Consider the following 15,912-nt stretch of genomic DNA (forward strand, 5'->3'; position numbering starts at 1 on the left):
CGCCCCCCTCCATTCATCCTGTATGTTTGTTGTTCTTCCTGACTCTTTTTTTGTCGAAGATTCACAGCAGTGTGGTGTTTTCTGCCTCCCCCCAGCTTCCCCCCTCCACCATCTCCATTTAGCCAGAGACAAAACTTGGGCTAATTAGATCGGAAGCGAGAGAGGCTATCAATGGGGAATCAGTATTCGAATCAAACGGGCTGCTTTTCCAAACACAAAACAGCAGGAAGCCAAACAGTGTTGTGCTGATGAATGGAGAGACTGGGCCCTGTCTGGTTGCCTGGTCTCATTGGCAGTCAGACGACCTCCCTGCCGCAGTCTGGCCTCTGTCTATGGGCTCACTAGCTAGCTAGCTACCACTCTCTACATATTAACGAAACCAAGCAACCCTGGTCCCATATTCACAAAGCATCTTAGAGTARAAGTGCTGGTCTAGGATCAGTTTAGCCTTTTAGATTATAATGAAGGGACAGGGGGGGACTGATCTTAGATCAGGACTCCTACTCTGAGATATTTGTGGATACAGACCCTGGTCCCCCAGTAGAGAGACGACACTGCTGGAATGTATGAGGCTATAGACCAGCGGTTCCCAAACTCGGTCCTGGGGCCCCCCCTGGGTGCGCCTTTTGGTTTCCCCCCAGGCACTACACAGCTGATTCAGATAATCAAAGCTTGTTGATGAGGTAATTACTTGAATCAGCTGTGTAGTGCTGGGGGGAAAAMCCCAGAATGTACACCCCTTTGAGTCCCCAGGACCGAGTTTGTCAAGACGCTGCTATAGAGCCTCCAGTCAACTGCACAAGGCGGACATACGGGAACATTGTGAATGGGTCTGATTTACTGCTTACAAGATGTACTGTGGGTCTATATACGCTCACATGTCTCTGCGTCCATTCTATGAAATGATCAGATGTCAAATCAAAGCGAACAGAATCAAAATCTGATGTTGTAGGCTCGGAAAGGCACAGCAACCGTCCAAACCCATTTCCCACATGAAATAGTTGAGAAATRGTTTCGGAGAAAAGATCAAAGAAGCTTTGAGCGTTTTTCTTTTCAAAATCCAAGGAGTAACCAAGCATCATGTCTGCTATCACAGTGGGTTATGTGTGGTATCACTTTCTATGACAGATGTCCATATCAAATATTACAGCAGGGAAATGGGCTAACATTCTGTGTGAATTGTGTGTGTAGAAATGCTTGTGTGTAGAAATGCGTGTGCGCGCACGGCGCGCGTGTGTTCTGAGCCCAGCCCACAGCTTTGCATTTCCCCCAAACAGGAAACAACAAAAAAACATGGAACCAAAAGGAGGACAACAATGGAGACGAGCGAAAGAGGAGGAAGGAGGAAGCTGTGACACACGGGAAGGACAGACTTTGCAGTCTCACAGTGACTCCTGTCTGTACGCAGGGGACCGAAAGAGACGCGACACCCCAGACCAAACAGACCCATACGCCAAAGATTCACACAAAATAGACAGAGAACACGAGAGAGGAAAAAAATGACGTCAAGGCCAAAGCGAGATAGCGACGAAGAGAGAGAGACAAGGARAGAGAGAGAGGGAAAGAGAGAGACGGGGGGAGATCAAAGGGTATGTCTGCCTTTGATAGCGCGCTTCATATAACGGGTGGCACAATTAGACGGGCTTGACAATTTCCATTAGGCCTGATCAAATATTTATCATGCTTTGGGAGGGGATGTCACACCCTGCACCCAGCTCCCCCATTTGCATGACAAACTCCTAATGAAATAAGTGAAATCGAAAAGAGAATTAGGACAGAGAGAGAGAGAGAGAAGACGAGAGAGAGAGAGAGAGAGAGAGAGAGAGAGAGAGAGAGAGAGAGAGACAGACAGACAGACAGACAGAGAGAGAGAGCGAGAGAGAGAGACAGAGAGAGAGACAGAGAGAGAACAGAGAGAGAGAGACAGGAGAGAGAGAGAGAGAGAGAGTGGTGTTCTAGAGAAGAGAGTCCTCTCGCCTGCATTGGTTTGCAAATGGTGGGCCTGGCCATCGTGTCATCAATTACAAGCCAGGTTTTGGTGGCGGCTATAGGAGCAGAGTGTCCGTGGCTCTGTGTTTGTGTGTGTGTTGTGTGTGTGTGTGTGTGTGTGTGGTGTGTGTGTGTGTGTGTGTGTGTGTGTGTGTGTGTGTGTGTGTGTGGGTGTGTGTGTGTGTGTGTGTGTGTTGTGTGTGTGTGTGTGTGTGTGTGTGTGTGTGTGTGTGTTTGTAGAGGACGCGGCGCCGATGCCACCTCGCTGGTCCATTAACACTGCGGCCGTCCAAGAACGAGGCCCAAATTGGGCTCATCAGTCTCGATATTAAACAGAATCAAGGTACAAGGGCAGGAAGGGAGGGAGGGAGGGAGATGGGGAGGAGAGAGGGGGAGGGAAAGAGGGCGGGGTAAAATCTGCAGTGATCTTTTCCTCCCCTCCCCTCTGTTATTTTGTTCTTTCACACAGGTGTTGGATGGTATGAGATTAAGGTGGTGCGTACCTCGGTACAATATGCCAAAGGCACCTTCACTTTCACAGTTGCAGATAAAATCAGGTAACAATCAAATCAAATTGTATTGGTCACATACACATGGTTAGCAGATGTTAACGCGAGTGTAGCAAAATGCTTGTGCTTCTAGTCCGATAGGCAGTAATATCTAACAAATAATCTAACAATTCCCCAACAACTACCTAATACACACAAATCTAAAGGGGGTGAAATGGGAATATTTACATATAAATATATGGATGAGCATGCGCGAGCGGCATACGCAAGATGCAATAGATGTATAAAATACAGTATATACAGTTGAAGTCAGAAGTTTACATACACCCTTAGCAAAATACATTTAAACTCCGTTTTTCACCATTCTGACATTTAATCCTTGTAAAAATGCCCATGTCTTAGGTCAGTTAGGATCACCACTTTATTTTAAGAATGTGAAATGTCAGAATAATAGTAGAGAGAATTATTTATTTCAGCTTTTATTTTTTAGCTTTCATCACATCCCAGTGGGTCAGAAGTTTACATACACTCAATTAGTTTTTGGTAGCATTGCCTTTAAATTGTTTAACTTGGGTCAAACGTTTTCGGTAGGCCTTCCACAAGCTTCCCACAATAAGTTGGGTGAATTTTTGGCCCATTCCTCCTGACAGAGCTGGTGTAACTGAGTCAGGTTTTGTAGGCCTCCCTGCTTGCACACGCTTTTCAGTTCTGCCCACAATTTGTCTATGGGATTGAGGTCAGGGCTTTGTGATGGCCACTCCAATACCTTGACTTTGTTGTCCTTAAGCCATTTTGCCACAACTTTTGAAGTATGCTTGGGGTCATTGTCCATTTGGCAGACCCATTTGCGACCAAGCTTTAACTTCCTGACTGATGTCTTGGAATGTTGCTTCAATATATCCACATAATTTTCCTCCCTCATAATGCCATCTATTTTGTGAAGTGCACCAGTCCTCCTGCAGCAAAGCTCCTACACAACATGATGCTGCCACCCCTGTGCTTCATGGTTGGATGGTGTTCTTCGGCTTGTAAGCCTCCCCCTTTTTCCTCCAAACATAACAATGGTCATTATGGCCAAACAGTTCTATTTTTGTTTCATCAGACCAGAGGACATTTCTCCAAAAAGTACAATCTTTGTCCCACATGCAGTTGCAAACCATAGTCTGGCTTTTTTATGGCGATTTTGGAGCAGTGGCTTCTTCCTTGCTGAGCGGCCTTTCAGGTTATGGCGATATAGGACTCGTTTTACTGTGGATATAGATACTTTTGTACCTGTTTCCTCCAGCATCTTCACAAGGTCCTTTGCTGTTGTTCTGGGATTGATTTGCACTTTTTGCACCAAAGTACGTTCATCTCTAGGAGACAGAACGCGTCTCCTTTCTGAGCAGTATGACGGCTGCGTGGTCCCATGGTGTATTACTTGTGTACTATTGTTTGTACAGATGAATGTGGTAACTTCAGGCGTTTGGAAATTGATCTCAAGGATTGAAGCCAGACTTGTGGAGGTCTACAATTTTTGTTTCTGAGGTCTTGGCTGATTTCTTTTGATTTTCCCATGATGTCAAGCAAAGAGACACTGAGTATGACCTCCAATTGACTCAAATGATGTCAATTAGCCTATCAGAAGCTTCTAAAGCCATGACATCATTTTCTGGAATTTTCCAAGCTGTTTAAAGGCACAGTCAATTTAGTGTATGTAAACTTCTGACCCACTGGAATTGTGATACAGTGATTTATAAGTGAAATAATCTGTCTGTAAACAATTGTTGGAAAAATTACTTGTGTCATGCACAAAGTAGATGTCCTAACCGACTTGCTAAAACTATAGTTTGTTCACAAGAAATGTGTGGAGTGGTTGAAAAACTCGTTTTAATGACTCCAACCAAAGTGTATGTAAACTTCAGACTTCAACTGTACATGTGATATGAGTAAAGTGGCATTGTTTAAAGTGACTAGTGATCCATTTATTAAAGTGGCCAGTGTGATTGGGTCTCAATGTAGGCAGCAGCCTCTCTGAGTTAGTGAATGCTGATACCCTTATGAAGACAGTTGCTATATAAGTTCTTGCATCCACTGGCCTCGCCAAACCAGGTGTGCGCCTCCAGAAGTGATTTGCAAACAGCAACAAAATGAGCATATTCTGATACTCTTATTAACAGGGGGCTCTGTTTGAGCTGGGCTCCTCGGCAGCCAGGGATTGCGGGTAACCAGGAGTTTGACCCTGGGGGTGAGAGGTCAGCACCCCAAGCTGTCAGGCTGATGGACGGATGAGGAAAGGGAGAGGGAGAGAAAAGGGAGGATGAGGATGAGGGATGGCCCGTGTTAGAGGGCTGTGACACCCTGTCTTGGAGGAATATGGATGACCCGCCACAACAGAGTGACAGGAGGGGACTGGYCATCCCTAACTGGAAATAACGGGCCCTGTTCAGAAAGCTGCAAACGTTATGGAACGCTCAACTTATCGCGTAGAACAGGTATGAGTGCTTGTCCTGTAGACTAGAGACTCAAATCAGCTCTGGTCATTGCGTTTCTATCTGCGACATTTGGAGAAGGTGGGCGAGAGCGGGACAGCTGTGTATTGATCTGGTGGTGGAGCCAGGGTGAATGGACGACCAGGAGACTATTCCTTTTGAAAGATGTTGCGGTTCATGCAGGTTCCCAAGTGGTCTTTGAACTAACTTTTGAAGTATGACGTGTTCTATGTGAACCTAGCAGTTGGATATTAAATATTATCCATCTAAGAGAGAAGTTGTTCGTCCTTATATCCACGACTTACAAGTTTAAAAGTGGAATATGCAGAAATAACTCTGCCATTTCCTGGTTGCAAAAATTCGAATAGTTCACCAAATKTCAGTTTATGTGACAAAACAAGCAATGTAAAGTGTAGAGAATCAATATACCAATTAAACCGCTGTGAAATATATTTTCAATAACCAAAAATATTTCATTTTCAGCTGTTTGAAGCTAGTGTACAAAACCGAAAGTAAAAGACACAAAAACAAAACTTAGGAATGAGAAGCATAGAATGGGCGCATATAGAACATACTGTATCTTCCACTTCTTAGACTTGCTATCAATGAGAATGACAGATCTATAACTATGCAAATGTCTATGCAAATTTGGTTGGGTCGCCCAAAAAGTGACATATTGCAGCTTTGAGAGGGGGAAAAGAAACGTTTATAGAACGTCTACTAAAGGTCTTGAAATACTGCCCTGGGGTGCAACTCAATATTAGGAAGTCATAAAAGTCAACTTGAAAACGGTTCACAAGTAGAGCATTGCTTTGGTTGGTCGGTTCTCCCCTCCACACGTCAACAAAAGATGTGTGAAGAGGCAAAGTGTTGTAGTCTTAAGATACTGTCCCGAGACTGTTCTCTGTCTCCATTGTCATGACAACCAACCTAAAATCACAAACAAACAAAAGTTGCAGCCACACAACTCACCTAGAGCAGACATGGTCACAAGCGTCGCGGGAAGAAGGTGTCTGACTAGGAGCTCCCACTTTCCATAAACCCTGGCTTCCAATTAAGCGTCTGTGTGTGTTTGTGTGTGCCGTGGTCTGTGCTTGTGTGTGTGAGAGAGAGTCGGAGTCCGTGTGTATCTGTGTGTGTCCCCATGATACTTGGAGGCCTATCTGCCCGCGCTGCGATGCTGCTAACGTGAAAGAATGCGAGTGTCAATGTGACAGAGATAGTGGAAGTGCAGGGAGACGATGAGCTGAAATAAAGGGCACCACGGAGGTCAAGCACCCAGCCGAACACACACACACACACACACACACACAGACATATGCACTTCCAAATATCTCCTCGTTGAGCGCTAATAGCTTCACGTTTGATGATTGACAGTAGCCTAACTGAGATTGACAGAGCACACAATGGGTGAAAATATTGTCAGTGTATCTGACACAAACAGCTTTTGTATGGGACGAGGACAGAAATATGCAACAATATATGCAGATATGCACCTAGCAAAACTGGGACCCAGGAAAAAACCCCGTCTTGGACCAATTCAGAGGCTGGGGGAACATTCAGGAGACATTGGGCTGAGAAGTGTAGGACACCACTTTTTGCTGTCATTCCGTCTCTTCTTTCTCTCTTCTTTACTCTCTCACTCCGTCCCTCCCTCCCTCCACTCCCTGTGTCTCTCTCTGTCTTTCCTCTCCTCCGTCTCGCTCAGGTCTTTGCTGTACCGTCTCTCCCTGGCACCCATGAAGCTGCAGCTTTGCTGGGGATCTAGCTCCAGACTGCAGTGTGGTGCGGATGGGAGGGGACTGTGTCTATTCCTTTGATTGGATGATAGGATACTGGGAGGTTTGGGGTGGGGGAGACTAACTAAATCTGTTCCATATGACACTTACTCACATGGCCCTCCTGTCTGTGTCTGGGCACCCAGTTTGCCATGGGCGGTTGTGCAGTGGAAAGACGGGGGGGCTAGGTGGGGGGGGGGTGGGGGGGGTTGTGATTTCGGAGACACAAGCGGTTTGTGATGACTAGTGGCTCTGGCTTGTTATCTCTGGGTAACTCTTATACCTCCCCCCTCCCTCTCCTCTTCTCTCTCACTCTCTCTGTTCTTCTCTCTCTGTTTCTCTCGCCAACACAAACCTATATAGAAATGAGATGCATTATTCTACATTCTGTCAAGATAATTGCCGGGGACGGGGGATAGAGACAGGTACAGGGATGTCACAGCACCCACCCTGGCTATTGGGAATTGTTACCTTCTGGGTGGCCACACAACTCATTCGCTCATTCTCTCCTTCGTTTTTTTCTCTCCCTCCCTCTCCCTCTCTCTCTCTCTCTCGCTACAGTGGTAGTGGTCGGGACTGGAGTCTTAATCCCTCTCTGCACTAATTCCCCAGCCTGATTGGGTTTACTGGCCTTGGATCAGTGGTGTACCTGGGTCCCACACACAGAGGCTCAGTGACCCCCCCCCCCCCCCCCCCCCCCCCCCCCCCCCCCCCCCCCCCCCCCCCCCCCCCCCCCCCCCCCCCCCCCCCCCCCCCCCCCCCCCCCCCCCCCCGCCCTCTCCACCCCCCAATCCCAAACTCCAGGCACTGCCCAGCCCCACCCCCACCAGCCCCACGTCCCTACTAGTCCCTGGCCGTGCCGGGCCAGCGAGAACAAAAGAATGCCTTGTGTTCAAGGGGCTTAGGGACATTTTTCTAATTTTTGAACAGCTAATATCTTGCAAAAGTTGTCTAATCTCTTTATGTTTAAGTTGAGATTTGTGTGAGCTACGCCGCCACCTCCCCCTCAGTCAGCAGCATGGTGCAGGACTGGGTTGACTGATTTGGGGCTGAACTTTCAGCCCAGGCCTACACCTCACACTACCTCCCCACAGTAGCCTGAGAGCGGGCTGTAATAAAACCCTGCCCTAATCACATAATTGCATACACTAAAAACCTAAACAGGGGAGGAGGAGGTAGAGGAGGAGAAGAAAGAGGAGGAGGAGGAGGAAGAGGAAGAGCCCGTTACATCATCAAACAGGGTTTCGAAAGTCGTTTGAGTGAGTGGCAGCTCACATGTCTCTTTACTTACTTTTATAAGGCGAGACAGACAATAGATACCGCAGCAGGACAATGCACTCCGGCATAGGGTGCAAGTACATACTAATTCCCTCACTGAGGGATGAAAGCAGTTTGGGTTACAGGAAGTGAACCTGAGACGAGACGAGTGGCGCAGTGTGTCGAGAGTACAGGGGCCTCTACATACAGGACACCTGCAGTACTAGAACTTGAGGGACAGGTCAATGAGACAGAGTTAAGAGTAGAGGTCAAGAGTCTATCAGTGTGTGTGTGTGTGTTAATGTCGGACAAAGTCATTGTTTTCAAAGGACTTTCTTTACATTTGGTTACCTAATTATTACGAGATGTGCCAAGGACTTTACTTGATCTGTCTTTACCACAGGGGGTTTATCTAGACAGAACAATGTCCCATATTCCACCCAAAGGGAGGCAAAGCTAGATATAGTGGCCTAGAACCATCTCCATGGCTCAAGCCACTCAATCAACTGAAAAAGAGTTGACTTGTTTGTGACTTGGAAAGCCGTACGAAACGTCTTGAAAAATAACTGTCCGGTTAAATATCTTCTTCCACTGTGAATAAAACACATTTACACCATATTCCTTTGTTTTGGGTTGTCCAATAAACAGACCCCTCCTATGACAGAGAAGAAAAACGAATTGTATCATCGTAATGGTGTTCCTGCTTGGCTGGAGCAAAAGCCTGCACCCACGTCGACCCCCACATGTCAGGTGAGGCCTGTGATGTTCTGCAGCCCTCTCAGGAACAGCTGCCTCTTTAGCGGGCAGGGCAGCAGTGAGCCATTCATCATCATCAGCTCAACCAGGAAGGCCTGGCCGTGGCCCTGGGACAGTGTTGACCTTAACCTCTGACCTCTACCGCTGATCTCTTTAAAGATGCACAGGCTCCGGTTCCTTCCTTCTGCCTTCTGAGGGAGTACCATGGTCTGTAGTGTGTGGGTGTGTGTTGCCAGTGTGAGGCAGGCATGTGTTGAGGCACTGCACGGCGCTTCACAAAGAGAGCTGATTGGAAACAGCAGGTGAGCACAACTAACGAGCACCAGTGAATATGCACATAGAACGAAGGCGCAGAGAGAGAAAAAAACGGCCTTTTCCCAACCCCTTCAAATGTTCAAAAAATGCATTCAGGTGAGTAGTTGTGGGTGGGGGTTAGCTCATAAATATTAATTTTGGGGATGGGTAAACGTAGATGTACCTGATCCCAACACTTTCTCACTAAAGCATACTTACCAGAAGTCCACTGGCACGCTCTGATAATGCAGTCATGTGCATCGCGAGCGAATACGTCTCTGGACAGTCAGCTTACAGTGGTAAGACGCCGAGTTCCTGACATCTATTGCTCCATGAAGAGGAAACGAAATATTTGAAATGTGGTCCTCACATTTATTGGGGTATTGTGTTGGGAATTCAAGTGAATCACCTTGAAAATGGTGATTCAATCCAACCCGCATGGCAGAACTTATACAGTAGCACTTTTTCCAATGGTCAAATGAACTCACAGATGGGTCTTGGGTACTGTATAAAAACGATAACTACAACGAGAGCAACCACTCTCACAGGTATGCTTTCTCTTTTCACAATTAGAAGTGTGTGGGCATGGGATGAATATTGTAAATAAAGGATTTGAAAAACTACAAATAATATACCTGCCTCATGTGGGATTAGAACTCACAACCATTGAACAAGGAGCCAACCATCTTAATGGACTGTACCACCAATCAGTCTCAGTGGCTGAGGAGAAAATAGAATCAATTGGCATGACCACCATCGTCCTCTTCTTGTTACGACAGCTGTAGCTACAAATAGAAACGTATAATCTTCATAGCCGACATGTTTTTTCCCCCCTTCCTAAAAGCACATAGATGTGCATGAAACAGTTACCAAAAACGTTGAATTTGGTCATATGCGGCAATGTGCCTTACTGCCTTTTGAATTTTGTGTAACGTTAGTAGTCTAGTCAAAGAAGCATTATGCTAAATATATTGTTGGCACACTCCACTTACCAAGACCATTGCCAAGTAAGGCGCGCTGTCACCTGTTTTAATAGTAAGCRTTGAAGTGGTACCACCCAGCAGATCTAGAAGGGGGTGTATTTCATATCGAACCCCTCCCTTGAGATGACATAGAAGCACCTTCTCAAGGTGCCTACATCATGACGGCTAGGGGCAAAAAGAGATAGATTTACTACTAAAAGGACAAAATATATCACTTTTGCAATTTAACTGTCAAAATGAAAAACAGAATTGACGTTTCTCACTATAACTAAGACTAAAACCAATTTTTTTAAAGAGCAATTGATCTTGTATACGAACATCGCCAGCCTGAGGTAAAAAGGACGTGTAATTTCCCACCATTTGACATGGTCAAAACGTCAGCTTGTGTAATGTAGTAACACATACAGTACCACCACATCAAGTAGTGTAATAAACATTACATTAGATATAGCAAAAACATTCAATATCTTCATTTAGGATGATAGTAAATGAAGCAAACGCACAGATATTTTCAAAAACCCCTTATATTTCTCACCAGTTTAACCATTTAGAGATTGAAAGAAAAATGTTCCTATGCACAATTTAACTGGGCGCTTTAGAAAGACCTATGATAGTGACTGCATAGCCCATTCATTCAAATTTTTTTTTTTTTAAGCGTTGCGTAAACCTACACGGATAAATATAGTGCTGATCAATGTGTCTTTACGGTTGTTTAACGTAGGTCAAGGCTCCGAAAACAGCCGGCAACAGTTCATGCTATAACCGATCCTTAGGTGTTCGGAGAAATATCCACTCCTGTAATAATACCAGTCTAGTTTTGAAAACTTGGGAAATTGGCAGACCAAGCCCACACACATTCTCTTCCCTATGCCTCATGCTTTTGGACCGGGCGCGTTGTACTGTACTGTGCATACTGCCTTGGAGACTCTAAAAGAAAAAGCTTTTGGGGTTATTTTGGGCTCAGATATGTCGTTTGGCCAACTGCATGGGGCCGTGGCGGGTGAGTGGGCGGGGGAAAGAGAGTGGAAGAGAGGGAGACAGTTGGAGAGGCTTGGCGTTGCTCCTTGCGTCTCCCCACAGAGCAGTCAAGGAGCGCGGAGAAAATGAACATGTTGTTTGCCTTGCTAATTACAATTGTCATTACCCGTACCTTAATAAACGAGCTATGTGATGAGAGAAAAAAATGGGTTGCCCTTGGAAATTGGTGGATCGACACATACACACGCACAGTCGTACTTGGGGTGTTGGGAGTGCTGGTGGTGGTAAATTATCACCGCTTTTTTGTGTGTGTGTGTGTGTGTGTGTGTGTGTGTGTGTGTGTGTGTGTGTGTGTGTGTTGTGTGTGTGTGTGTGTGTGTGTGTGTGTGTGTGTGTGTACTGCTCTGACGAGCTGCTCTGATTACAGTTCAGCCCGTTGGTTAATGAAGGAAGCTGTTAATTGGTGTGAAGAGCAACACTGGCTAACCCAGTCAAATGTGTTCTCTCATATCATTCACTTCAGTAGAAGGGGTCCACTAACATCAATGGCAATACTCCACATGAAGAGAGCTTTAGTGTGAAGGGCCAAGGATCTCATCTCACACTTTTAGGGACGTCCAAGTCTATATTGCCTGGTTAGTATTTGGGGAGACAGCCTGGAATTAGTTTCCATGTGTCATTATTCCACTCACTCAGCCCACCACATCAATAACACCACACTTGATAATACGCTACGGAAAACATTCACCGCAGATATCACACCTCATACAGAACAGCTAATAATACAAAATCATTTAAAAATACCTAAATCAGGGATGTCCTCCATTTTGTCTTTGCATTAGTCAGTCAGTCAGTAAATAAACACTCCCTTTCCTGTGCTTTTCTTCCCCATTCAGAGTAGCCTAAGATAGATAAGAGAGCCAAGAGGCCTGTAGTGCAAACACCACCACTGGCCAGGCCAGACCAGACCAGGGTAATAGTCTAGACCAGCATCAAGTAAACAAACAGAGTCATGGTCAGTGCCAGAAACAGGGGGTCAGTGTATTGAGAACCAGGGGGTCAGTCTATTGAGAACCAGGGGGTCAGTCTATTGAGGACCAGGGGGTCAGTCTATTGACTAACTGACCCAGCCCTCTGTATCGAAGCTCGTCTGTATTTTACTGACCTCCATTGGCCTTCACTAATTGCATTTAAGTGCTAAGTTATCGGCAGATCCATTGCCGCTGCTTTCTCCTTCTCCAAATGACTAATTAAGCCAAACGGCCTGAGCATCAATTACTGTTGTTCTCATTGCGGGCGGCGCGCTCGAGTGCAGTCTAAACGACTGCGTAAATATTTCGTCTGTCAATGGCACAGGAAAAGTCGTTTTCTTTCCAAAGCGGTTCTCTTAAAGCAAACACAAAGAAGCCAAGATCCTAACACTGGGCGTCCACACACATACCCTCACTAGAAACCATCTTAACTAGTTCATGTGTCAATATTCATGTCATATGGCCCTAAGATGCCACGTAAATTTGTATTTTGACAAATTACTGGCCCACGATTTAGTCACCCACATTACAAATGCATAACTGTCCCCAGAATAGGAGGTGGCTTTGTTCGCTTCGCAAGGACGTCACAAGTTAATTCACAAGGCTCTCTAAGAAACCTCAGACAGAGGAAGATCTGAGCACCTTGCGTGTGACAAACGTTGCTTTTAGCGTATTCCATTTTTTTGGAACGGGTGCAACTCAGGGTGAAGCGTTGGGCCCGCTTTGCTTTGCATGACTCGTATATGTAGCCTCCCGTCCACACGCTAAATACCCTGTATTGTGCCTTGGTTTTTTTCCGCCGACAGCCCTGCTAAAGATGTTGACATTTTGAAGCCCAGCGTCATAATACTTTGTTTTCACACACTCTCGACTCGTGTTTATCCTTGCTGAGCCCTGAGCTAACAAAAGACAAGGAAGCTCTTCTACCCAACGGCCATTGGCCCTGTAAGCCAGGAGGGAAGGGAGGGAGGGAGGGAGGGGAGATGGGAAGGGTGCCTACTTTTTCAGGTGCCAAAGTTTTGACATTGCGGGGAGCTCGAGTTACACTCAGGTCTGAGGTCATGCAATGCTTTTCATGAAGCCTGGTCTGTGATAAACACCTGCCGGGCGACGGAGAAATGACGCCGCCCGCCTCTGTGGTGGCGTTCGTTACTCGTTCAGTCACCACCATTTACGCCGTGTCATTGTGATGTAAATTGACCGGGATGAGCTATGGTTTTCAGCAGCACGTGGTTTCRCGTCGCGGACAGCGTCCTTATCAAATGTTGACCTCTGATTTAGGATAGGAGCCTCGGGGGGGGGGGGGGCAACAACAAAAAGCACAGAGAAAACGTCAGACTCCCTTTCAGGTTGCAACGTTTACACTTTTCCCAGAATGTGATTCAGGAGCACATATCTCCACTCCATCTCCACGCCTCAGCCCTTCTCCATTCTTGTGCGTTAAGCAAACACTAGTACATGTTCCTATTCTTCTGCCATTTTAGCTCCAGTCCAACCCGCCCAGACAAAATGGGCATTAAAGCATTAGGAGCTAATGTTTTTGGAAGTGTACGGTATCTTGGTGGGATGGAGGGGGGGGCTGTCTAATGTTGGAAGGCCCTCACATGGCAACCATTACATCCATAGCCCCTCTAATCGCTGCCGACCTGCCTACCCGCCTGGAAGCATCCCACCTCTGACTGACTCTTTCTCTCTGTGCTGTGTTGTGTGTGTGTGTGTGGTGTGTGTGGTGCTGTGTGTGGTGTGTGTGTGGTGTGTTGTGTGTGTGTGTGTGTGTGTGTGTGTGTGTGTGTGTGTGTGTGTGTGTGTGTGTGTGTGTGTGTGTGTGTGTTGTGTGGTGTGTGTGTGGTGTGGTGTTCAAGAGTTCAGCAGGGCAGCCTGTTCACACTTTCACAAGCAACACACACACACACACAAGTTTGTTTAACTCTCCTTGTGGGACCAAACAAAACTGATTCCCATTCAAAATCCGTATTTTCCCTAACCCTTAACCCTAACCCCTAACCTAACCTTAACTCTAACCCCTTACCCTAAACCCTAATCCTAAACCTAACCCTAATTTCCTAAACCTAACCCCTAAGCCTAAAATAGCCTTTTTCCTTGTGGGACCGGCGCGACTTAAGGTCCCCACTAAGGATAGTAAAACCAAAAACACACACGAGCACACACACACAGGAGGACAATGTTAAAATGAATTCCTTTTTAAAAAAAGGTCCCTAAGTTTCCAACTATTTGCAGACCATTTCTTTCCCTCTTCAGAATACAGTCTGCTTGTGGGAAGACGAAGACTAGGTTTGGCCTGTCATCTCTGATGTCTGTTTGTTTGCATGTTGTGGTCAATCTCAAAGTGTGGTGGCTGTCAGCGGCCATATATTTGCTGGTTTGGCAGCAAACAGGGCCAGAGACGGCGGAGAGGAGCTGGGCCTCGAGAGCCATAACTCTTTGGAAGCCGCTGTGACACTAAATGAAGATCCAGTCCGTGGAGTCAGTGGAGGTTCCTGCTGCCTGTTATTGATGGATAGAGCTGGGGAAGAGCAGACCGCTGTAGCCACACTGAGAGGAGGGAAGGGAGGGAAGGAATGGGGGTGTGGGCATCAGATGACCGTCTGTATATGTGTGAGTTTATGAATGTTTTTGAAGATATATGTGTTTGCTTGTGTCTCTTTGTGTGTGTGTGTGTGTGTGTGTGTGTGTGTGTTGTGTGTGTGTTGTGTGTGTGTGTGTGTGTGTGTGTGTGTGTGTGTGTGTGTGTGTGTGTGGTGTGTGTGTGTGTGTGTGTGTGTGGTGTGTGTGTGTGTGTGTGTGTGTGTGTGTGTGTGTGAGTGTGACGTGGTGGGTGGAGTGGTGTATCACAACTCAATGTGAAGTTTTACATGGCCACATGTTGAGCACACCCCCATGTCTTCACCACCTCTTCTCTCCAGTCCCATCCTTCCCACACTCCACTCAAGCCCCTTAGTAATGTGTGTGTGTGTGTGTGTGTGTGTGTGTGTGTGTGTGTGTGGTGTGTGTGTGTGTGTGTGTGTGTGGTGTGTGTGTGTGTGTGTGTGTGTGTGTGTGTGTGTGGTTGTGTGTGTGTGTGTGTGTGTGTGGTGTGGGTGTGTGTGTGTGCGTGGTGCGTGTGTGCGTGCGTGCGCAAGTGTGTGTGCGCATGCACGGGTGTGTTCGTGTGTGTGTGTGATGCTCGCACTCAAGATCTGGGGGATAATTTACTTGGAGAGACCACACAGGAGACAGCTCAATGCTGAGTAAACACCACATCAAAACACCACACACCACCGTACAGTGTGCTCCCCCTCCCTTTGTGTAATTGGGAAAAGCTGCCCTCCATTAAAACTTGCTGACATCACTTAGACGGCTAAGTACGTCGCTGAGTTAACGAGGCCGCCATAGCAGGACGTTGGGCTGTGATTCCATCACACAACAGTGGTAGAGTTCTAACGTAGCTGGCAGGGCGAGCCGGCACGCTGCAGTCACATAAATTGAGCGTTTCAAACAAAAACAGACAAACAAAAACACAAGTTGTGTGTCTGAAAGCACGGGAGGTAAATGTGTGCGGAGTGCAGAGCGGTATTGAAGTGAGCCCCACCCACATGTGATTCGACACACATGCCCTGTGTCTGCTGCGTGGGATCGCCTATCCAAACACACAGAATGGCGTACCGGCTCCTTGTATATCACACACAACCTTTGAGGGAATGTATGCATGCAAGTGTGTGTGTGTGTGTGTGTGTGTGTGTGTGTGTGTGTGTGTGTGTGTGTGTGGTGTGTGTGTGTGTGTGTGTGTTGTTGTGGTGTGTTTGTGTGTGTGTGTGGTGTGTGTGTGTGTGTGTGTGTGTGTGTGTGGTGCGCGTTTGATCTCTCCT

General features: G+C 46.7%; 1 protein-coding gene across 2 annotated transcripts in view; it reads right to left on the minus strand.

Annotated features, from left to right (window-relative positions):
- The window catches only part of LOC111966357 (histone-lysine N-methyltransferase PRDM16-like), an 83,540-nt gene that overhangs the window by 16,821 nt on the left and 50,807 nt on the right, over window positions 1-15,912 (minus strand). The window contains exon 1 of one of the 2 annotated variants that reach the window (XM_070444417.1): window positions 5,942-6,072. The exons of the other annotated variant lie outside the window; for it this stretch is intronic. Within the exon in view, the coding sequence (XP_070300518.1) occupies window positions 5,942-5,954 (13 nt within the window). The 5' untranslated portion in view covers window positions 5,955-6,072. Of the gene's footprint in view, window positions 1-5,941; window positions 6,073-15,912 lie in introns of those variants that run through there. 2 annotated transcript variants of the gene reach the window in all.

Source organism: Salvelinus sp. IW2-2015, linkage group LG7, assembly GCF_002910315.2.
Source record: "Salvelinus sp. IW2-2015 linkage group LG7, ASM291031v2, whole genome shotgun sequence".
In the NCBI taxonomy this organism is placed as follows: Eukaryota; Metazoa; Chordata; class Actinopteri; order Salmoniformes; family Salmonidae; genus Salvelinus; species Salvelinus sp. IW2-2015.